This window comes from Schistocerca gregaria, chromosome 1, assembly GCF_023897955.1.
Source record: "Schistocerca gregaria isolate iqSchGreg1 chromosome 1, iqSchGreg1.2, whole genome shotgun sequence".
Lineage (NCBI taxonomy): Eukaryota > Metazoa > Arthropoda > Insecta > Orthoptera > Acrididae > Schistocerca > Schistocerca gregaria.
Window position 1 is genome coordinate 857,129,827 of NC_064920.1, and position 24,530 is coordinate 857,154,356.

Below are 24,530 nucleotides of genomic sequence, written 5' to 3' on the forward strand. Positions count from 1 at the left end.
AATGATAGGAAGCAACGGAGCACTATGTGAGATAGTAAATGGTTTCGTCTTTTGACAAAGTTTACAAATAGACAAGACTCTTCGAATTCTCTTTTCCATATTGTTAAAATAACAAGTCGTTCGAAGAATATGATAACATTTTCGTGGACCAAAATGCGCGTAGCTGAAGTGAATGTACCAAATGAGCTTATTAACAAAATTGTCTGGAATGCAAAGTACCCATAGCTTGTCATGCACAGTGCAGCGTTTGAAGAGTATGTTGTTTCTAACCAGATAATAATGCCGAATCTGAGTGTGCGGCTTTTCATGCCATTTACTTTTGATGTCTTTCCAAATCGGATCTTTATCTTGTTCATGAGCAATGTCCTTTAATGATGTGGTGATGAAGTTTTCAAAGGCGACTTTCTGAATGTAAAGAATACTGAAATTTTTCCCGAGATTGCCTTCTGTGTTACTTTTCTCAAGCCCAGCCGGTCCGCGTAACAGTGCGACCGCAACAATGTTCTCCTTGCCGGGAAAGTAAACTATTGTGAAGTGGAATTCTTGCAGAAACAATGCCCAACGTTTTAACCTGTCATGATTTAATTTTGAAGACATAAGAAATTGTAATGCACGATGATCACTGTATACTTTTACGTGCTTACCAGAAAGAAAGAAACGGAATTTGTTAAATGCCCAAACGATAGCTAAAGCTTCTAATTCAGTAACGGAATAATTAGTTTCAGATTTTGTTAGCACACTCTAGCAAAATCAATGGTTTTCTGAACAGTAGTGTCATTTTCTGTGGCTTGTTTAAATAAATGGGCACCAAGACCTACTTTAGAAGAATCCGTGCTAAGACAGAAATCTTGTGACAGATCTAGATGACATAGTATTGGCGCGTTAAGTACCGATTCTTTCAAAGAATTGAATTCCAACTGTGCTTGTTCGTCCCAGTTCCAAATAGTATTTTTTCCAGTGAGGGAACAAAGTTTTGGTGTAACTAGAATTTGCATATTCAGAAAACGACGGTAAAAATTTACGAGACCTAGAAAACTGCGGACTTGTTTTTTGTGGATGGAACTGGAATGGCTCTGATTGCTTCTAACTTTTCAGCATCCCAAAAACTTCACCTTTGTCCTACCGAATTCAGAATTTTCCAAGTTAACTGTAATTCCAGATTCTGCAAAAATATGTAACACCCTGTTGAGGATGAAATTTTGTTGTTCCCATGAGGCTTCTGCTATCAGAATATCGTCCACATATAAGGTGATGTGACGTTTCAAGAACTCAGGTAATATGGAATTTAGCTCGCGAATGAATGCTGCCGAAGAAATGTTCAAACCAAAAGGAAGTTTCCGAAACTGATAACAAACGCCGAATCAAAGGAAAGCTGTGTATTTTCTACATTCTGAATGAAGTTCGATCTGATAAAAGCTGGATCTGAGATCAATAGAAGACAACACTTTTACACCATTAAAATTTTGAAGAAGTTCTTCCAATGTTTGCGGCCTGTCTGTTTCAGTAATAATGATAGTATTGATTTGTCTCGAATCTAAGACAAGCCTGATCGATCCATTTTTCTTCTCAACAACATGTAATGGATTGTTGTGTGAGCTTACTGCAGCCTCAATAATGCCCTCGTCAAGCATAGATTGTATTTCTCTGCAAACACGGTCCCTATAAAGTGCTGCAATTACGTATGGTCTAACACAAAATTTAGTATGCTCACGAACACGAAATTGGAATTGAAATCCCTTGATTGTTCGTGTTTTGTGAGTATAAACTGTGGAATGTGCTTGTAAAATCTCAAAAAGGTCATGCCTATCAGTGTCGTTACAATTCTCAATTGTTTGAATTTTATTCTGAATTAACTCATTAGTATCAAACATGCCGTCGATATCATCCCTGTCAGTACTTGCAGAGTGATTGTTAGTATCTAGTTCAATAGAAAATTCTGAATTATGTCTAACAGAAGGTAAAGCCGATTAATTTCCTCGTCATGGTTTGAGAGCCAATCTTCAAATTTCAAAGCTATTGACTTACCTTCTTTCTCTAAACTTACTTCAGCATCGTGAAAGTTTAAATAGTATTTTTTCCAGTGAGGGAACAAAGTTTTGGTGTAACTAGAATTTGCATATTCAGAAAACGACGGTAAAAATTTACGAGACCTAGAAAACTGCGGACTTGTTTTTTGTGGATGGATCTGGAATGTTTTTCAGCATCCCAAAAACTTCACCTTTGTCCTACCGAATTCAGACTTTTCCAAGTTAAGTTCGACGGTTCCATCTCAAAATTCGGTGTACCTTGCCAATTTCTTTCATAATTTCCGAAGTGCCTCGTGTTATTATTTTGTGGCTGTTCCGTATTCCTACGTCCCTCTTCCAGTATTGGAGTGCGAGTGTCCTCTGAAATATGTAATTCTTGTATTACCTGCATCAACCGATCTTGTACATCCTGCAATTTCTCTTTTGTACTGTGTATTGATTCGATTTTGATTTTGTTTGAATTTTCTAATTTGTTCATACTCTTCTGTGTGAAGGCTACGGGTCTTGTGTCATTCAGATCATCATCTACCTTTGTAGATAAGTTAGTGAACTGATCCGAAAGTTCGGCTACTTTCTCCGATAGTGAACACATTTCCTCAGCGTATTTTTCTGAACCAAGTTTCAGAGTGTCCATTTGTGTTGAAATCGAATCTAGTGTGTCCTTTAAGTTTTCCTGAGTTTTTGCAAGTTGCGTAACCGAATCGGTAGATGTAACTCAGTCAATTTTAGCTTGCAAGGTGAAGTGATTTTCGTGAACATTAGTTTGCAGTTCTTTTATGTCTGCTTTGTGATTCTGTAATGCATTTTCAAGCCTCGAAAAAATAGGTTGAAAATGCTCACAAATTTGTGTTTTTACGTCATTACAGACTTTTTGACATTTCGATTCAATGTTACGGAACTCAGTAGTTAAATCTCACGTGTTTGTTCAAATGTGGTGTCCAACTTCCGAAGATTTTGTTTCATTGTGTCCAACTTTTGAAGCTTTTGCTGTGTTTATTTCTTATTTTGTTCCATTGTGTCTAACTGTTGCTGTGTTTGTTTACGGTGTTGTTCTATTGTGTCTAACTTTTGAAAATTTTGTTCCATTGTGTCCAACTTTGGAAGTTTTTGTCCCATTTGTTTCATTAATTTTAATAACAATTCACTGGTGTCTGAAACATGTTCCTCATTGCTATTCGGCAATGCATTTGAACCGGCAAGACTCGCATTTTGAAAAACAGAAAATTTGTCTTGACTTATTTGAGAAAACGGCGAAGAAGCAAAACCTGAATCTACAGTATTTACAAGATTGTGTCCTGCCATTTCGGATTCCTGAGGCAAGCTGTTGCCGGCCGATCGATCGATAATGCTTCCCTGTTCACTAATTGTTTCACTGCCTAAACCATTATTTGCAGCCCACTCCATTTCCCTATGCACAACAACCAAATTGCTACTTTGAACATTAGTTACGTCATTACTCGGCGGCGCTAACACACTGCTTTCGTCTTCACTGTCATTTCTCAGTTTACTGTGGAGCCTAGTATTACGTTTTTCACACGCCATTATTGTCACAATATTTCACACGACAACACAGAAAAACACAATTTGAAGAGCAACTGTTTTACTGTACAAGAATGAAAAACTACAACTACAAAGGAAATTCTCTCTACAATTGCGCGCTAGCAATAAACAAATGCTGCACTAATTGCACAAACTACAAGAAAAAATCAGAAGATTCCAGTGAGGTATCCTGGCAGGGTCGCCATATGAAGCGTCCCCTTAGAAATATTATACATGACTGTGTTTAAACTGATACACAATTTTTTAGCGCAACGCTATCTGACTTCAAAAATCCCTACAAAAGAATGGCCCTGACTTACAGTAACCTATACCTTTCACAAATCACTTCCCTCACCAAAAATCTTCGTTACTCGAACTACTGCAATACAGCGAGCGCCACTACTGCCAGCTAAATAAAAGATTCAAACTACTGAAGGCATTAACTACTGATAGGCTTAGTTAGCAGATGAAAGATTTTGATAGAGAACAAACAATGTATTTACCTTACTAGTGTTCAAAAGTCATAATATATATAGCAGTTCATGACATCCCGCCTTACAAATTTCAAAACTCCGCCATTTCTCTCCCCAAATCCACCACTGCTGGCGGCTCAACTGCAACTGCGCAACGCTATGCGCTGTTAACTTCCAGCTGCCCAAAACTACAATGGCAGACAACAATGCAAATTAGCCACAGACTGCACACAGCACAGCCAGTGATTTTCATACAGAGCGCTACATGGCGTTACCAATATAAAAACCTAAACAGCCTAGTTAAGTCCCATAAGATTTCACACACATTTTGTAGCTGAAAGGGTAGGGGTCTGTTACGAAGGAAAACTATGGAGACGGTAAGTCGGAGGTGAGGTGGATAGTGGGTAATACAGTAGATGGAAAAGACAAAGAGTGAGGAGTGGTGTAGTGTGTGGCTAGAGTACTGGTTATAAGAGAGAAGAGGCGGGGATAGATGGAGAGGAAAAAGGAAAGAGGAGCTCTGATGTAGAATGGGATAAGAGGAAACACTTAAAGTTAGTTGGATGGATAAATGTGGGGGCGGATCTCATTGTCTGGAAGAGGGAATTGCTTGAAGTTGGGTTGGGACAGGCCACGGACTGTGTATAGGGATAGAGGGTTGTGTTTGTGAAATCGTGGGAGCGTATCAGGTTGGTGATCAGATGGGAGACAATGGGGTGATTGGAATCTAGTTTGCAGATATTATAAAAGACGTGAAGATGTTCGATGTGGATGAGGAGGGGTGGGAATTTGATGAGATGGTAGAGGACCCATGGGAGGGAAGGTAAACGGATGCAGAAAGGGAGACGGAGCGCATGACGTTCGAGGATTTGGGGCGGGCTTTATAGGACTTCAGTGCGGCGGAGACCCGTGTAATATTTGCGTAGCAGTGAATAGGTCAGATCAGGATTTGGTTCATGTGGAGGATAGTGGATGGTTGTAATCTCGAAGTTTGGCTTGTTAGTAGTATTACTTTATTGTGGGCTTTCTGTTGAATGGTTAGTAGGTGAGGTTTTCTCATTAGTTGCCCGTAGAGAGCAGATCCGTGCTTGAGCGCCGGCCTGAATACTGTCGCGGCGCAAGTATAAGGCGTGAGCTGCTGTCGAGCACGTGTTATGACGTAAAAAAATTATCTCCGCGAAGGCAGCGCCTTGGTCGCCGAAGGGTGCTCGGCTGGCAAGCGGACTCGACGCCTCTCGTGGGGGCTGCCACGGCTTCCGTGGACAACAAATCAGCGTGTTGTGGTTGTTGTTGTCCGGGCCACTTCCCAACATGCGGGATGGTCACGGATCTTTGTTTGGCTTACGGGCACTCGTTCCTGCTGCAGGAAACGATCCCTGAAGCGTGGACAACCGCGGGACGCGAGTGTCTTGCAGGTCTGTAGTTTGCTATCTTGTAGGAGAACTTTGAAATTTGGAAAACGTAAATTCTCGGGAGTAACTATGTAAATCAATTAGAATATCTTAATCTTTTATTTTGTGTAAATAAAAGGTTTTTGTCTTAAAAATCAATTTACTACTGTCTTGATAATAGCTTGCGATTAAACAGGGCGTTCCAGAAATGCTGCGACAAACTTCGAGGGGTTGTACAGGAGTGTCTCGAGGAACAAATAGTGAATAGGAACCGGTGTCCGGAAACGTACTACAGAACAACGAAGTTACAGGTCGCCTTTTCGGCAGCAAAGGTGACTTTGTAAGCTGACGGACTGTAAGGGGAACGTCTCCCAATGCTGTTTGTTATTCAGTTATTCAGTTATTTAGGGGTTGTAGAGGAGTGTCTCGAGGAACAAACAGTGAATAGGAACCCGTGTCCGGAAACGTACTACAGAACAACGAAGTTACAGGTCGCCCTTTCGGCAGCAAAGGTGACTTTGTAAGCTGACGGACTGTAAGGGGAACGTCTCCCAATGCTGTTTGTTGTTCAGTGATCGCGACTGACTGCCACGATCGCCAGTGAAGAAGCTGCTGCATAGAAAGGCCTTGTCTTCTAAAAATATGGTGTTCTGGTGCCTCGGTGGGTGACGATTTCGTACACGGGTTTCCATAGGTAGTTTATTTTTCTCCTGAAATGCTTTAAAATCCCCATAGTCATTCGGAATAAAAGTCAGGCTGCCACTGACACAACGACACCGCCAAACATGATCACCCAGGTGTCGTGAAAAAGTTGAATAGAGAGTGGAATGGCACATCTATTGCGTAGACCTGGTGAACTGCCTATTCCAGAGTGCGTTTGCCAATGACACACAGGCACTATCAAAGGTTCGTGGTTTGGGGGAGGTGGGCGGCACAGTTATATTTCGCGTTCATATTTGGTATTTCTCTAGGGTAAAATACCCAGTGATCGCTACATTGCAAATGCTGTTATCCACGTTCTCCAACCATTTCACTGACAATGTTGCCTTTTTTCAGCAGGACAGTGCACGTCCACACTTGGCCCATATGACGCAACGTGCTTTTCGTGGTGTATAACAACTTCCCTGACCAGCAAGATGGCCGGGTCTCTCGCTCAGTGAATACGCATGGGACATAATGAATCGGGGTCTTACTCGTGCTCTCGGGTCTGGAAAAGCGTTGCCGAAACGCAACAAAAAGATGCTTCGGACAAACTAGCACAGTATGCCATTCGGTATTTTCATGATCGTCTGCTTGCGAGAATACGAGCTCACGTTGCTGCCAGGGAGGAATACTCTGTGCGACTGTTTGGGCATCCTTTGTTGTGACATGGGTGTTTCATTTGGTCTGAATTTGTTATCATATACTCCTACAATGATGAACTACCTGTCACCTCATTTTTCAGAACAATTACCATGTCCTTGAGGATGTTTAGTTTTTTCTGTGGTAGTGTATTTCACGTCAACAAATTCGCCATGCGTTACCTGTTTCGCCCCCCAACTGACGATAAGCTTCTAATTTGTATATTTATGCATGTTTTTAAAGAGAGGAGGGAGGGAGGTGCAGCTTCAATCTCTCTCACCCGTTTCCAAACAAAGTGTTAGAACTCTGTGTCATAGCAGTGAGCCGTTTTGCGCGCCTTTTAGTGAGTAGAAACTGAAGTAAGTGTGAAGTATCTTCCGGATACGTCGGTCGCCTCATTTCGAACTGTACGAGCACGAGTCTGTTTGCCGGCAGGAGTACTGTGACGGCCAGCCGTGGCTGATCGAGCCCGGCGTGGGCCGGTACCTGTACGTCAAGATCCGCGGCATCGCGCTCAACGAGACGGACGGCGAGGGCGGCGGGAGCGACGGGGGCGGCGGCGGCGAGTGCGCGACGCGCAACCGCGTGCTGCTGCACACGGGCGGCCGCGGCCTGGGGCTGGCGCTGTGGGGCGACGGCCCGCTAGAGCTGGGCGGCGCCGCCCACGAGCCGCTCGTCGTGTGCCCGTCGCCGGCGCGCCACGACCGCCGCCACCGGCTCGTCGAGCTCTTCTCGGAGGGCTGGCTGCCGCACGACGCCGCCGCCGCCCTGCTGTTCGAGCAGCAGCCGCCGCCCACGCCACCGCCCACCACCCGCGGCGTCGTCGTCGAGCTGCGCGCCGTCGAGCCCGGCGCCTACTCGCTCACCTGGCTGGAGCTCGCGCGGAGGTAGGTGCGCACCGCCCTACACCTCTCTCTCCGCCCCACGGTCGCCTCACTGCGCACCTCCCCCTGCACGCTTCGCTTTGGCTGCGAGCACCACTGTCTCTCGCTTCTTTTGGCGTCGGTGAAAAATCCCAGCACCCAACACCGTCATGCTGTATCGATTCACAAAGTAAATGATTTGCTGAATTTAAGGTAAAATCTTCTCGCTGATTCCGCCATTGTTTCATTGCCATGAAAGACGTCATCCTTTTCTAAGTGGAAGCGATACTGCATTTTGACAGTTTTCAACCGCCCAGGAACACCATATAGCTGCTGAAGCTGTCGTCAGCTGATCGTGGGCTGTGATGGTTATGTTTATATCTTTTTGTTATATTTTGTCTAACCATTGCAAGTTGTATCGACTGGACATCCGTGCTTGTCCGTTGGTGAATACAGCCACTTATTGCGGGAGGCCCCTTGTTGTCCTTTGTATTCATAGAGCGCCGCCATCTACATTTGGCGTTGAGTACTAGTCGAATGACGAGCCCTGACTACAGCTGCCAATATTTCACGGTATACGTATGCACGGTGTACATGTTGTGGAACACTTAGGCATCATTGACTTTAAATGAATAAAGAAACAACACCTAGTTAGTTGCACTAAATATAGCGAGTGTGCCAGAAGCCTTTCCCTGATTACACACATTGAAAGGCATAAAATGTGACTCATAGACCAACACTTTTTATCTTGAACTGCATGTGACATGTTTAAGTTATTGAATTATATGAAATATATGAAATAAAATCGTCATAACTTCTCAACGGTTTGCTTTAGGACGTTCAAACTGCACGGTTGACGCGGGGCATCACGGGAATTAGTATGCGCATGCAGGGTTTGCTTTAGCGCGAGGCCTACTTTCATTTGGATGGGTTCGTCAGTGAGCAAAATTGGCGCATTTTGAGGACTGATAATATGCATTTCGCAATCGAGTAGTCTCTTCACCCTTAATGGGTCTTGTGCAATGTCTAGTCACTGAATAATTGGTGCGATAGTCCTTATGGCACAAGTACTACCGAACGGTACGTGAAGGTTTTGGAAGATGATTTCATCACCATTATCCAAAGTGACCCTGACTTCGAGCAGATGCGGTTCGTGCAAGACGGACCTCGATCCCATCGAGGCAGTAGAGTGTTTGGTGTCCTGGAGGAGCACTTTAGGGACCGCATTCAGGCTCTGGGGTATCCAGAGGCCACTGGCGTGGGCCTCGATTGGCCTTCATATTCTCCAGATCTGAACACATACGACTCCTTTTTGTGGGGCTATATTAAAGACAAGGTGTACAGCCATAGTCCCAAAACCATTGCTGAGCTGAAAACAGCCATTCGGGAGGTCATTGATAACAACGATGTTCCGACACTTTAGCGGATAATGCAGAATTTCGCTATTCGTCTGCGTCACATCATCGCCAATGATGCCATCCACATCGAACATGTTATAGCTAAATCCGAATATCTTTAGTGACGATGTTGAATGAAACGTGTGCACTACGTAGTTTTAACTAATTTACGTTTCCTTTCATATAGTTCAATTAACTGTCGCCATGTACATACACTCGTAGAAATTGAAATAAGAACACCGTGAATTCATTGTCCCAGGAAGAGGAAACTTTATTGACACATTCCTAGGGTCAGATACATCACACGATCACACTGACAGAACCACAGGCACATAGACACAGGCAACAGAGCATGCACAATGTCGGCACTAGTACAGTGTAGATCCACCTTTCGCAGCAATGCAGGCTGCTATTCTCCCATGGAGACGATCGTAGAGATGCTGGATGTAGTCCTGTGGAACGGCTTGCCAAGCCATTTCCACCTGGCGCCTCAGTTGGACCAGCGTTCGTGCTGGACGTGCAGACCGCGTGAGACGACGCTTCATCCAGTCCCAAACATGCTCAATGGGGGACAGATCCGGTGATCTTGCTGGCCACGGTAGTTGACTTACACCTTCTAGAGCACGTTGGGTGGCACGGGATACATGCGGACGTGCATTGTCCTGTTGGAACAGCAAGTTCCCTTGCCGGTCTAGGAATGGTAGAACGATGGGTTCGATGACGGTTTGGATGTACCGTGCACTATTCAGTGTCCCCTCGACGATCACCAGAGATGTACGGCCAGTGTAGGACATCGCTCCCCACACCATGATGCCGGGTGTTGACCCTGTGTGCCTCGGTCGTATGCAGTCCTGATTGTGGCGCTCACCTGCACGGCGCCAAACACGCATACGACCATCATTGGCACCAAGGCAGAAGCGACTCTCATCGCTGAAGACCACACGTCTCCATTCGTCCCTCCATTCACGCCTGTCGTGACACCACTTGAGGCGGGCTTCACGATGTTGGGGCGTGAGCGGAAGACGGCCTAACGGTGTGCGGGACCGTAGCCCAGCTTCATGGAGACGGTTGCGAATGGTCCTCTCCGATACCCCAGGAGCAACAGTGTCCCTAATTTGCTGGGAAGTGGCGGTGCGGTCCCCTACGGCACTGCGTAGGATCCTACGGTCTTGGCGTGCATCCGTGCGTCGCTGCGGTCCGGTCCCAGGTCGACGGGCACGTGCACCTTCCGCCGACCACTGGCGACAACATCGATGTACTGTGGAGACCTCACGCCCCACGTGTTGAGCAATTCGGCGGTACGTCCACCCGGCCTCCCGCATGCTCACTATACGCCCTCGCTCAAAGTCCGTCAACTGCACATACGGTTCACGTCAACGCTGTCGCGGCATGCTACCAGTGTTAAAGACTGCGATGGAGCTCCGTATGCCACGGCAAACTGGCTGACACTGACGGCGGCGGTGCACAATTGCTGCGCAGCTAGCGCCATTCGACGGCCAACACCGCGGTTCCTGGTGTGTCCGCTGTGCCGTGCGTGTGATCATTGCTTGTACAGCCCTCTCACAGTGTCCGGAGCAAGTATGGTGGGTCTGACACACCGGTGTCAATGTGTTCTTTTTTCCATTTCCAGGAGTGTACTTACTGCCGCTTTGTTTGTTGTGGAACCCAGTGACGAAACGACAGCGGAATTGGACACCATTTACAGATAACATGGACTCATACTAGGTAAAAGCTCAGTGTGTCGTCTGATGTCACAAGACGCAGCCACCAAAAACAGTCCAGAGAAAACTCCAGGCGCCATACAATAGACAGCCACGAGGCGTTAGAAGCATCAAGATGCGGTGTCCGAAGTTAAGGACACAGGAAGCGTTTGTGATCTTAAAACAGGCAGACCTGCACCTAGTGCTTAGAGAAATACCTTCGTAGGAAGTGCCTTCACCTGATTTGAGCACTGGACTCGCATTCGGGAGGACGACGGTTCAATCCCGCGTCCGGCCATCCTGATTTAGGTTTTCCCTGATTTCCCTAAATCACTCCAGGCCAATACCGGGATGGTTCCTCTGAAAGGGCACGGCCGACTTCCTTCCCTATTCTTCCCTAATCCGATTAGACCGGTGACCACGCTGTCTGGTCTCCTTCCCCGAACAACCAAATCAAACCTGGTTTGAGAACACGTTTGCGGATGGTGTCCGATTCCGCTGTTGTTACGTGACGGGGCGCAGTAACAAAGTAACACTAAGTGTGTACGTACAGAAAAACTTGAATATGTCACATTCAGTTCAAGATAAAAAAATATATGTTTGTGTGTCATATTTCATGCCCCACCAAAATTTGTGATCAGGAACGACTCCTGAGACACCCGGTATATTGTTATAGATATAGACAGGAATAGTTTGCATAACTTGACTACTTTTCTCAGCATTTCCGAGACCATCAAATAACCCTGTTCATTCCATTCAAGAGGTCTTGTAACTCTTCCTCACTTTCACTGATGATAGTAATGTCATCAGCGAATCTTATGTTTTCATTGCTCCAACATGACCGGTTTAAACAGTCTTATGCTGCCATCATCTGATCTTCTGGAACTTGCTTTTTATCAAGACATGTAGGCGTAGAGACTGCCTTTTTGTGCTTCGACTTCACGTAATGTAATATGGCAATTTTATAGACAGTTCAAGAAGATTAGATGATGGCAGCGTAAGACTGTTGTAACCTACAATCTTGGAGGGGGAAAAGTGCCTACCTACGATCGCTGCGTATAAAGTGTATTCATTTTCAGCGAATCTTATCATGGATCCTTTCACCGTTAATTTTTATCCATATCCTGAATCTTCTTTTTATTTCCGACATTGCTTCTTCGATAAGTCTGAACATTATAAGAGACGACTGCATTCCTCTCTTGCACCCTTTTCAATTGTGCACTTTGTTCTTCGTCTCCCATTCTTCTTGCTCCCTTTTGTCTTCTGTATATATCGTATATTACCCGCTTTTCCCTAGAACTTACTGCTATATTTCTCAGAATTTCTAACATCTTGCACCATTTTACACTATCGAGCGCTCTTTATGGATCGATAAATTCTGTAAATGTATCTTTATTTTTCTAAATCTTGCTTCAGTTGTAATGTCAGGTCTTCCTCCCTGGTTCCTTTACCCTTCTCAAATCCAAACTGGTCGTCATCTAACACATCCGAATTTTCTTTTGTATTCTTCCATGTATTATCCTTATCAGGAACTTGGATGCGCGAATTGTTAGGCTGGGAGTGTGATTCTCGTCGCATTTACCTTTCCTTGCTATCTTATTGGTTGGAGGAGTGATATTTTTCAAAAAGTCTGATAAAATGTCTCCAGTCTAATAGATTCTGCATGCCAACTCGAATAATCTATTGGTTGCTATTTTCCCTAATAAGTTTAGAAATTTGGAAAGAATGTTATCTACCGTTCCTGCTTCATTTGACTTCAAGTTCCCAAAGCACCATAAACTTTTGTACTAGATCCACTATGTGTGCAATATCGACTCCCGTTTCTTTCGCTATCACGTTCTCCCCCTCGTAGAAGCCTTCAGTCTACTCCTTAGAGCTGTCTTCTCTCTCTCCTTTGCACTCAACTTAGGAATTCCTGATGCACTCTTAATGTTGACGTCCAGGCTTGACCGGAGATTGTTTTGATTTACCGACAGGCTGAATCAGTCTTTCCCACCATCATTTCTTTTTCGTTTTTTTCGCATTTTTCTTGCAATGATTTCGCCTTGACTTCCCTGTACTTTGAGAATAAAAGAGCTTATTTGGGACAGACTATGTGCTGCAGTGTGTCAAATTTATGTTGTTTACTGTAACGTCTTGTAAATACACTGCCACAAAAAAAGTAGTAGACCTGGAACGACGTAGATTTTGATGCCACGGCAGCATAGTCCACCTGAGGGACAGTAGTTGTACAGATAATGGTTTCACCGTCATCCCCAAACAGATAACGTAATGGCATAGCTACCAGAGCGGCATCTGTGTCTATCCTTTATTTGGGAATGCTCGCATCCAGAAGGGTCAGTGTAATGTAAACGTGTGAAGTAAGCAGGCTACCATGCCATGGAGAGGCACTCGTGCTTCCTATAGTCAACTGAGAGGGTTTTAAAGGAGTCAAGTTGTGGACTCCTGAGTGTGGGAACGGTCCTTTCTCAGAATTGCCACGCGTGTTGGACGTGCTGCATCACCCGCAGTCAGTCCGCCCCGATAGCTGAGTGGTCAGCGTGACAGATTGCCGTCCTACGGGCCCGGGTTCGATTCCCGGCTGGGTCGGAGATTTTCTCCGCTCAGAGACTAGGTGTCGTGCAGTCTTCATCATCCGGCGCGCAGGTCGGCCAATGTGGCGTCCAATGTAAGAAGACCTGCACCACGGCGGCCGGACCTGCCCAGCAAGGGGCCTCCCGGCCAATGACGCCAAAGGCTCATTTCCATTTACGCTCAGACAAGGTTCTGGGCGTCCAAGCAACACAGATGCCCGCCAGGATCGTCGTATTTTAGGGCAGCTGTGGCAGATCGTATAGCTACTACAGCAAACACTGGAGAACTTGTAAGCCCAGACATGTTAACACGAACTGATGCGAACTGGTTATTAGCTGTGGGACTCTGGACACACACCCCTCTTGTCCATCTTTCCCTCACGCCACAGCATCGACGTGGAAGTTTCGACTGGTGCCGTCAGAGGTTCACTTGTAAAATGGAATGTCACGCCGTGGTCTTCAGACTTGAAAGCGGATTGTGACTGCAAGCAAGTGATGGTCGTTTGCGCGTACGACGTAGACCTGGTGAGCGCTGACTCGTAGACTGCATTCGTTCGAGACACAATGGCCCCACCCCAGGCCTCATGGGCGTGGGTGCGATAAGCTACAACTCTCCTTCACCTTCACTGCTTCTGTAAGGGACGCTAACCAGCGGACGGTAAGTGCAGAATGTTATTTGAAACAGAAAGTAGACTTACTTTTTTGTAAAGACATCATGTTCACCATTGACTGTAGAAATTACTTACTTCACAAGTGAAGTTTTGGCCTTAGGTCCATTTTCAAATGGTGCTGCAAAGATTCTGCAGTTCCGTTTTGCTTCAGCACGTGTCCGAATTTTAAGTCCTCCGACATGTATACATATCATCGTCAAAAATAGACCTTTCCAGTGCAAAAATACAGTAACATCAGACTAGAGCGAAGCTCTGTGCATCGTGAAATGATATCAGTTACGTGAAATGTTGCCAGTATTAACATCATTCACTTACATTTTATTTATTTACTCATTTACACATCAAGTTTCGTAGCACCAGATTGAGGAGCAAATCTCCAAGATCATGGAACTTGTCAGTACATGAAATTACAACATAAAAGTATAACAGATAAAAATAAATGTTTATGAATCCGAAATAAGTCAGTCCTTAAGTTTAAGTAAACGCAATCATCAATACAACAAGAATCAGCTTAATCTCTCAAGGAACTCCTCGACAGAATAGAAGGAATGACCCATGAGTAAACTCTTCAGTATCGAATTGAAAGCGCGTGGGTTACTGGTAAAGTATTTGAATTCGAGTGGTAGCTTACTGAAAATGGATGCAGCACCATACTGCGCACCTTTCTGCACAAGTCCGATTGAAACTCAGCTTTGATTTCTGCCGAGTATTAACTGAGTGAAAGCTGCTTATTCTTGGAAATAAGCTAATATTATTAACAAGAAATGGCATTAAGGAATATACTTACATCTTTTATTGCCCGAGCCGCCCGTTTCTGAGCCAAAAATATTATTTTATAATAGGAAGCGTTACCCCAAAATATAATACCATACGACATAAGTGAATGAAAATAAGCAAAGTAGACTAATTTTCGTGTCGAACGGTCACTCCCTTCAGATACCGCTCCAAAAGTAAAAATGGCAGCATTAAGGGTTTGAACAATATCCTGAACATGAGCTGTCGTGGAACACGACAGTTAACTACCTAGCTGAACACCTAGAAATTTGAACTGTCAGTTTCACTGATCATATACCCATTCTGTGAAATTAAAACGTCAGGCTTTGTTGAATTGTATGTTAGAAACTGTAAAAAGTAAGTCTTACTGTGATTTAGCGTTTGTTTATTTTCTACAAGCCATGAACTTAGGTCATGAACTGCACTATTTAAAACCGAGCCATTGTTGCATACAACATCCTTTACTACCAAGCTAATGTCATCAGCCAACAGAAATATTTTAGAGTTAGCTGTAATACTAGAGGGCATATCATTTATATAAATAAGGAACAGGAGCGGCCCCAACACTGATCCTTCGGGCACACCCCACTTGACCATACCCCAGTCAGACCCCACATCACAGCCATACTTAACATCGCGAATAATAACCTTTTCCTGTCTGTTGCTAAAGTAAGAGGTGAACCAATTGTGAGCAATTCCCCACATTCCGTAATGGTCCAACTTCTGGAGCAATATTTTGTGATCAACACAATCAAATGTCTTAGTTAAATCAAAAACTATGCCTAGCGTTCGAAGCCTTTAGTTTAGCCCATCCAGTATCTCACAGAGAAAAGAGGATATAGCGTTTTCAGTTGTTAACGACTTCTAAAGCCGAACTGTACCTTTAAAGCAAATCGTGTGATATAAAATGATCAATTACCCTTACATACACAGCCTTTTCAATAACATTAGCAAATACTGATGGCATAGAGATAGGTCTAAAATTATCTACATTATCCCTTCTCCCTTTTTATAAAGCGGCTTTACTACTGAGTACTTTAATCGTGCAGGAAACTGACCATCACTAAAGGAAAAATTACAAATCTGGCTAAATACAGGGTTAACAAATGCAGCATAGTACTTTAATATTCTGCTAGGCATTCCATCATAATCATGAGAGTTCTTAGTCTTCAGTAATTTAATTACTGACTCAATCTCCCTCTTATCTTGATCACAGAGGAGTATTTCAGACATCAATCTCGGAAAGGCATTTGCCAAGAAAGTTATATGATTTCCTGTAGAAATAAAAGTTTTATTTAATTCACCAGCAATGCTCAGAAAATGATTGTTAAATACTGAACATATATCTAATTTATCGGTAACAGAAATATTTTTACTGCGAATTGACTTTATATCGTCGACCTCGTGTTGCTGACCAGATACTTCCTTCACAACTGACCATTTGGTTTTAATTTTATCTTGTGAATTAGCTATTCTATTTGTGTACCACATGCTCTTTGTCTTCCTAATAACATTTTTAAGCGTCTTACAATACTGTTTGTAATGGGCTGCTGTAGCTTGATTGCGACTACTTCTAACATTGTGATATAATTCCCGCTTTGTTCTACATGATGTACATATCCCACTAGTCAGTCACCCGGGCTGCCTATTACTGCCAGTACCCCGTTTAGAACGTTCTAATGGAAAGCATCTCTCAAAGAGCACGAGAAATGTGTTAAGGAAAGCAATATATTTATCATCTATGTTATCGGCACTATAATCCTCCTGCCACTCTTGTTCCTTGACAAGGTTTAAAAAACTTTCTATTCCTGTTGGAATAAGTTTCCTACACAGTTTGTAATTAAATGTGACAGTTGTTTGAGTACTGAAGCCTTTTAGTATTAAAATTTGTGCATCATAGTCTGAAAGGCCATTCACCCTTTTACTAACAGACTGCCCATCTAGTAATGGAGAATGAATAAAAATATTGTCTATGACTGTGCTGTTGTTTCTCTGTACCCTAGTTGGAAAAAAAATATAGTCTGCACCAGATGTCTGCATTTATGAGATCTACCAACATCCTTTTGCTTGCACCATCGTATACAAAATTTATATTGAAATATAACTAATATCTGATATTTCCTACAATGTGAATCAAGAAACCTCTCTAGCTAGAGCAGAAATGCTGTGATGTCGGAGTTAGGGGACCTGTGAACAACAACAATTAGAACTTTAGATGCACTAAATTCAACTGCCCCTGCACAACATTCAAATATCTGTTCAGTGCAGCTGCGTGATATGTCTATGAACTCAAATGGAATACTGTTTTTTATGTACATAGCCGCTCCACCACCCCGCAAGGAACTCCTTGAAAAACAGCCAGATAATCTGTATCCTGGTAAAGGAAGCCTCTGAATTGTCAAATTATTTAAGTGGTGCTCTCATATACCAATAATTTCAGAATCAACATCTGTAAGCAGTTCACAAACTTTATCTCTAATAGCTCTTATATTTTGATGAAATATGCTAATTCATTCTCTACTTGGAAACATTATATCCTCTAAAGGTGAGCCCTTAGTTGGAGGGACTTCCCTTAAACACTGACTTCAATGTAAAAGAGGTGCACCTCTAACACCAACTACTACTACATCGTTAGAAATCAGTGTTCTAGCACATGGTTTATAGTTAAACTAAGGCCGCTAGTGCGAAAATTTCACGTAATTTACATCATTTCACGATGTACAGAGATTCGCACTCCTCTGATGTTAGGTACTGCTACAACGAAAAGCCATATTTTTGACAATGATGTATGTACATGTCGAAGGATTTTAAAGTGTGACATGTGCTGAAGCAAAATTTAACTGGAAAATATTTTTCAGTACCACTTGAAAATGTTCTGAAGACCAAAACTGCAACCGCAAAATGAATAATTTCTGCAGTCAACGGCGAATGTTATGTCTTTTAAAAAATTCTGCTTAACTGTGAACCCCGACCATGGGAAGTAATCAGGAAGATGATGTGTTGTTCCATCAGGAAAATGATCGGCCACACACTGCCCGTGAGACTCAACGTGCTCTGTAAGACGTGCAGCACCTTCTCTGGCCAGCACGAACTCCGGACTTGTCCCTAATCGTGTACGTGTGGGATACGATGGGACGAGAAGTGGCTTGTTTGATTCGTCAGCCAGCAACTGTTACAGAACTGTGTGAACGGGTCGAGCAGGCGTGGCATAACATGTCGCAGGACTGTATTCGACATCTGCACCGTCGACTGGATGCCAGAGTCAGCGCGTGCATTGATGCCCGTGGAGACGACACCTCGTAGTAATATGGGTGTTTCAGGATGGATCGATACCTATTACCTCAGAGCCGCTTGTGCTGTTGATTTGTAAATGTAATCACTTCATGTACTCCATATGCTTTAAAGATGAAAACTGCACCAGTTACTTATGTTTTGATGCTTAGCACAACGAATTCCGAGAATATTTCTTTACTTGAACTTGTCTGATGCCCCTCTTTGCTGTTAGACTGCAGCCGGAAAATCGGAAAAAATGAGTGTGAGGGTTTAAAATGCTATTGTTGAAATTGTACTTGTATTTGTCTACTTACAGATATTGTGCCTAATCCAACACACAGAATATCGCATACACGCAATCACTTACATTGTTTGTTTACAAAACATGCTACAAAGATATTACGACACTATGGTTTACAAAGAGTTAGAGTATATACACACACATCAGAAAACGTTTTGCATCACCTCGATTCCGAGGGTTCCGGAACCTGTACAGAAAATTACAATAGAGATCAACATAAAAATCATTTCCGCCCTTTTTATTGCTCATGAAAACCACACATTGCAAGTTGTGCCACCATACAGCGAGACCATCAGAGGTAGTGGTACAGACTGCTGTACACACCGGTGCCTCTAATACCCAGTTGCACGTCCTCTAGCATTGATGCATGCCTGTATTCGTCGTGGCTTACTTTCCACAAATTCATCAAGGCACTGTTGGTCCAGATTGTCCCACTTCTCAACGGCGATTCGGTGTAGATCCCTCAGAGTGGTTGGTGCGTCACGTCGTCCATAAACAGTCCTTTTCAATCTATCGCAGGCATGTTCGATACAGTTCATGTCTGGAGTACATGCTGGTCACTCTATTCGAGCGATATCGTTATCCTGAAGGTAGTCATTCACAAGAGGAGTACGAGGAGGGAGCGAATTGTCTTCCAGGAAGACGAATGCCTCGCCAATATGCTGCCGATATGGTTGTACTATCGGTCGGAGGATGGCATTCACGTATCGTACAGCCGTTACAGCGCCTTCCATGACCACAAGCGGCGTACGTCGGCCCCACATAATGCCACCCCAAAACAACAGGGAACCTCCACCTTGCTGCACTCGCTGGACAGTGTGTCTAAGGCGTACAGCCTGACCGGGTTACCTCCAAGCACGCCTGCGACGGTTGTCTGGTTGAGGGCATATGCGACACCCATCGGTGAAGAGAACGTGATGCCAATCCTGAGCGGTCCATTCGGCATGTTGTTGGGTCCATCTGCACTCGCTGCATAGTGTCGTGGTTGCAAATATGGACTTCGCCATGGACGCCGGGAGTGATGATGCGCATCATGCAGCCTACTGCCACAGTTTGAGTCGCAACACGACGCCCTGTGGTTGCAGGAAAAGCGTTATTCAACATGGTGGTACTGCTGTCAGCGTTTCTCCGAGCCTTAGGTAGCTGCCATCCACTGCAGTAGTAGCCCTCATGAGGCCTGAGCGAGGTGTCATCGACAGTTCCTGTCTCCTAGTATCTGCTCCATGTCCGAACAACATTGCTTTGGTTCACTCGAAGACGCCTGGAGAGTGCCCTTGTTTAGAGCCCTTCCTGGCACAAAGTAGCAATGCATACGCGATCGAACAGCGATACTGACCGTCTAGGCGTGGTTGAACTACAGATAACACGAACCGTGTACCTCCTTAATAGTGGAAGCACTAGAACTGACCGGCTGTTGGACCCCCCCGTCCGTCTAATAGGCGTTGCTCATGCATGGTTGTTTACATCTTTGGGCGGGTTTAGTGACATCTCTGAACAGTCAAAGGAACTGTATCTGTGATACAATATCCACAGATTACGTCTATCTTCAGGAGTTCTTGGAACTGGGGCGATGCAAACCTTTTTCTCGTGTGTAGCGTGTTCTGTAAGCAAACAGTTTAAGTGATGATTTGCGTGTATGCGGTATTCCGCGTGATGGAGGAGGCACAGTACCTGTAAGCAGAAGCCGGCCGAGGTGGCCGAGCGGTTCTAGGCGCTGCAGTCCGGAACCGCGCGACTGCTACGGTCGCAAGTTCGAATCCTGCCTCGGGCATGGATGTGTGTGACGTCCTTAGGTTAGTTAGGTTTAAGTAGTTGTAAGTTCTAGGGGACTGATGACCTCAGATGTTAAGTCCCATAGTGCTCAGAGCCATTTGAACTATTTGATACATTTGCAGACTTTCCAGAAACAGCTAATATGATGAACGAAATTAAGTCACTCCAAACGAACTGTTGCAACAATAAATCTTGAGTGAGTTGGAAAGCTGTGACATGGTGTGCTAATTATTTTTGTGCCAGTGTATTTCGACTCGCTGTACCCAGCAGGAGAGTGTTGACGGACCTGTGTGGTGCGGCAGGCGCAGCGTGCACCCGCCGGAGAACTTCGTGCAGGACGACTGCCCGCACCGCTGCCCGGAGCTGGACGCGTGCATCAACGCGTCGCTGTGGTGCGACGGCGTGGCGCACTGCCCGTCGGGCGCGGACGAGCGGCTGTCGGAGTGCTGGGCGCGGCTGGTGCCTCTGCCGTGGGCCGCGGCGGCGCTGGCGGCGCTGCTGTCGCTGGGCGCGCTGCTGTGCGGCGCCGCCCTCCGCCGCCGCCGCCGCCGCCGGCGCGCCGCGCGCTCGCGCCTCAGCAGCTCCAGCAGCGGCGCCGGCGTCGCCGTGCGCCCCGCCGCCTCCGCGCCGCACTCCAAGGAGGTCATCTGCTGACAAACGGACAGTTCTGCGGGCTACGTCGAGGTCGACCGCGTCACCACCGTCTGAGTGACGCGCTGTCCGCCCCGCGCCGCCGCGCCGCGCCCGCCTGCCGCCTTCCGACGGCCGTGCTGAAGCTCTGAGCCGACCTCTCGCCCGTATGCCGAAGCCTCGCCGGCGCTTGCAGCACGCAACTCATTCGCGCAGTCGGGCACTTGTCAGAACGAGACGTTACCACCGCACCCTTTTAACTATCGCGCTTGGGTATTTTAGTTCTCCATCTGCATACTTTCCTTGAGTACTTACCAAAATTACGTGCGCAGCCACAACACTACACTAAGTTACCTCTTCATATTCAGAATGTACCATTATTAGTAGCGAAGACTGACACGGGTCAAAATATACCATAAAAGAAAGAAAAACCATCCAGTAAATGTGGGCCCGCTAATGGGCCGTCCCGAGCAAACTGTGACTCCAGTACGAAATATTGTCCTCACTTGTGCGCACTTAAGTAGGTGGGTGGCTGGCTATGAACTGTGACAACGAACAGTGTGCCGTGCAAGTATATTTAATAGCTCAATTCTGCCATGTCCGTTAGTTAGCCGTTGTACTGTTCAATCAGCAACGGATGCACTCGTAAGGCACAGAGGAAGAAACGTTATAAGACTCTAAAGAGTAAAGGATATAACAGAGGAAGTACCTTTTTGCTTGAGAAATGAAGGTACGTTATACGTACTGCTGATCACTGCACTTACATTTAAAAGTGTATCATTTCAGTTTTATGACTTTCTGCTAGAACTTTTACGGATAGGCCGTCAGTGATGAATTTCTGTAATACTTTGCAGTAAAATGAAATTGATTATTAAAATACCTTGTTATACTCCCTTTTCTAAATCGCTGGAAGACGCGGTACCACCATTCATAGCTCCTATACACCTGTACATCCGAGAGTAATTTGTACAGAATGTCATATCACTTAAAATTAAGAATTGGATGTATGTACACAGATCTGGGTTATTAGATCGAACCCAAGTTCTTCTGTTTCGTTCAGTTAACAAAGTTTAAATCTAGTTTCCTAACATACGTTAACGGAAATGTGCCCCGCGCCAGAGAAATAAATACTAAGAGGGAAAATAAGTACGCATTTTGCGTCACATAATTCAGGTTTCCACTACATGCAGTAGACACACAGGCAGCGATATGTTTACCTCCTGAAAGTCATTAATGGGCTGTTAAGTTAGTACAAATAATTCTGCCTCTCGCGAGAGCCGTTGAATTCTGCACGCGTTACAAGAGACTGTCGCTTGTAGCATGTAGACGAACATCATCAGCTGGTGAAGACGACACTAATTATACTGATGCCACGGCCTTTAAAGAATATCTGAAGATGACTGATTGACGTCGAAACCTGCTGAAATTTGTTGTGAAATTTGATGTATGTGTAACAAAATGTTAAAATCAGGTAAACTTATATTCGAGTATATCTTAGGTAAAAGGAATCAATTGCCCCGAGAACCTTCCACCATGAAACAGTCGTCTCTCGAGATTACTTCGGTGCAGTATCCGCTTTCTATAGAGGAGACGGGGAAGTGCATATAGCTGGCCAAACGCAGATCGAGTTTCAGCTTCGTACGAGTAGCCGCCCAGAGGGGCCGAGAAAAGTGCGATAGCGCCCCCCCCCCCCCCCCCCACATTAATTCATCCAGAATGGAGGACGCCGCCGCCTGCTTAATTTCGTTTGAGGTGAGAGCACTGGCCATGGCCGCCCTTTCTAATTACAGGAAGAGGCCAACCCCCTGCACCCCTTCCCCCCACCCCTTCCCGGGACCGCCCTCGCTGCTTAATTAGTAGTTAGGAGGCACCTGCTCCGGCCGTTTAAATGGCCCGAACCATCTGTTCTCGGCTTTCCTCTTACGCCCCCCATTATCGCCAGCTGAGAGTTAGGGCCTCACTAAAACTGATGAAGCGACTAATTTGCTTCCTATTTCGCTCCCTCTTTTGGCGCTAACCTTGCTGGACTATTAGCGGCAGCGCTAGGCGGTCTGTTGTGAGACCTCTAATCAACACGCAATCTGCAAACGGAGTGTAGAAGCCATCTCTCATATGACAGTATACAAAAAGTGAAGCGGGTGTTACTGATTACGACTACACGCTGTCACCGTCGATAGAATACTGCTTCCATCTATCAGAGCTTTGTGGTCAGTTCTGGACTGAAGAAATACCGACATGTATCTGACACCTGTATGGTTTGCTGCTCATATCGACATCATGAACACATTTTGTCTGAATTCTGGGTGATGACAGACGCACGTAAAACGTTACTTCCACTCAAGTTAAAATAATTCAGTTGCCAGTTGCTAAACAAGCAGCTTCCGTACCTGAGATTACTAGAGCAAGATGACGCTTAGCGCAGACTTAACCGTTTCAAGCTTCTCTACAGAACTAGATACAATGGTGGCGTACAATGTCTGCATACGAAGTGTGTCCCCAGTGTCACGGATCAAATGACAAACCCTTCTGATAACTGAGCTAATTCAAACACAGTCAAACACACGAGTGCAGTCCCAAGAAATCAGTGACTGACATGCACATTTTGTTTGTTCATGTGAGATTCGTTAGTGACCTGACGTTATTGAGACTCCATGTGGAGCTGTAGATAGACGCACTCTTCCTGCGAATAGGGCTGGACATCGATCCATGAGTGATTAAACAACAAACGGCATAAACATTCAGATCGTCAAATTGATAGCTTTAACGTTTTTCCAAGCCCCTTGTGCCACACGCTGACGATGTTTTTTTTTTTTTTTTTTGTTAATAGTTAATGCGACTTTTATGTTCAGGCTTTTACTCTGTGCTTTATAAACCAAATTCAGGAGCAGAATAAAAACTTTCGTAACACGAATTAGTAGACACGCCTACCCCTATGGTACTGTGTAGTTTAGTTTCGGAGTACGCTATGTATTGGGTTTCCTCATAACAGAAACGCTAGAATTGACTTCTGCTACCTAGAAAAAAAAGTAATACCTGTCGAACCGAAAAACCGAAACGTTTAATTTGTGAAATACGTTCTTCTCTTGAACAATAGGTTGAATGGAACAAACTGTCGGAAATAAATGTTTGAACAGTACCATAACAAAACAGTGTCTCTGCAAAGATTCGACACCATACTTGATACGAAATGGGTATTCCTATGGTATATCATCGTCGTGTAGTAAGTGTTATTTCGCTCCCATTTCCTTGAGTAATAATGCAGTAAATCCAAATCCAGCAATATGAGACATCGCTCAGAGGGAGTACTTCATCTGGACAATTTACTTTCATGCATATGAGTATGTTTAAAAGTTATTTAACGTCCCTGGCAAAATGTTCATTGCCATCCATTTCGTATGATTTGCTTGCGTCACTATACATATTAGTGCAGCTATACGTCAAGAACGACATTCACCTTCATTGATACTGTAAACTACCCCTGTATTTCTGTGGCACTCAAACCTATTTTGAAAGAAATTTTTATTCGGAGAATACGGCCATAAAAGGAATACAGAGATGGTGGAATACCTTCACCAACAACATACCCTGTGCCGATGTTCTACGTTTGCATCCAAACCTCTTAGCATTGAGGATATGTGCTATTGTCGATGGTGATCATCCATTAGATTGGACGATTGGTGCTATTCGAGAAGAGTATGCATTCCATCAGCACCAGATTTTACACACTTCCACCTATTCATTTCCACAACAAATAAAAGTGCAAAAACTCATGAACACGACGCACGCAGTTGATACGAACATCCA

General features: G+C 44.7%; 1 protein-coding gene across 1 annotated transcript in view; it reads left to right on the forward strand.

Moving 5' to 3' along the window:
* Window positions 1-20,804, forward strand: part of LOC126278200 (uncharacterized) — a 483,044-nt gene extending 462,240 nt beyond the window's left edge. The window contains exons 12-16 of the mRNA XM_049978165.1: window positions 7,207-7,326; window positions 7,420-7,536; window positions 7,579-7,658; window positions 20,399-20,593; window positions 20,762-20,804. Coding sequence (XP_049834122.1) covers window positions 7,207-7,326; window positions 7,420-7,536; window positions 7,579-7,658; window positions 20,399-20,593; window positions 20,762-20,804 — 555 coding nt within the window. The remainder of the gene's footprint in view (window positions 1-7,206; window positions 7,327-7,419; window positions 7,537-7,578; window positions 7,659-20,398; window positions 20,594-20,761) is intronic.
* The last annotated feature ends 3,726 nt before the right edge of the window (window positions 20,805-24,530 follow it).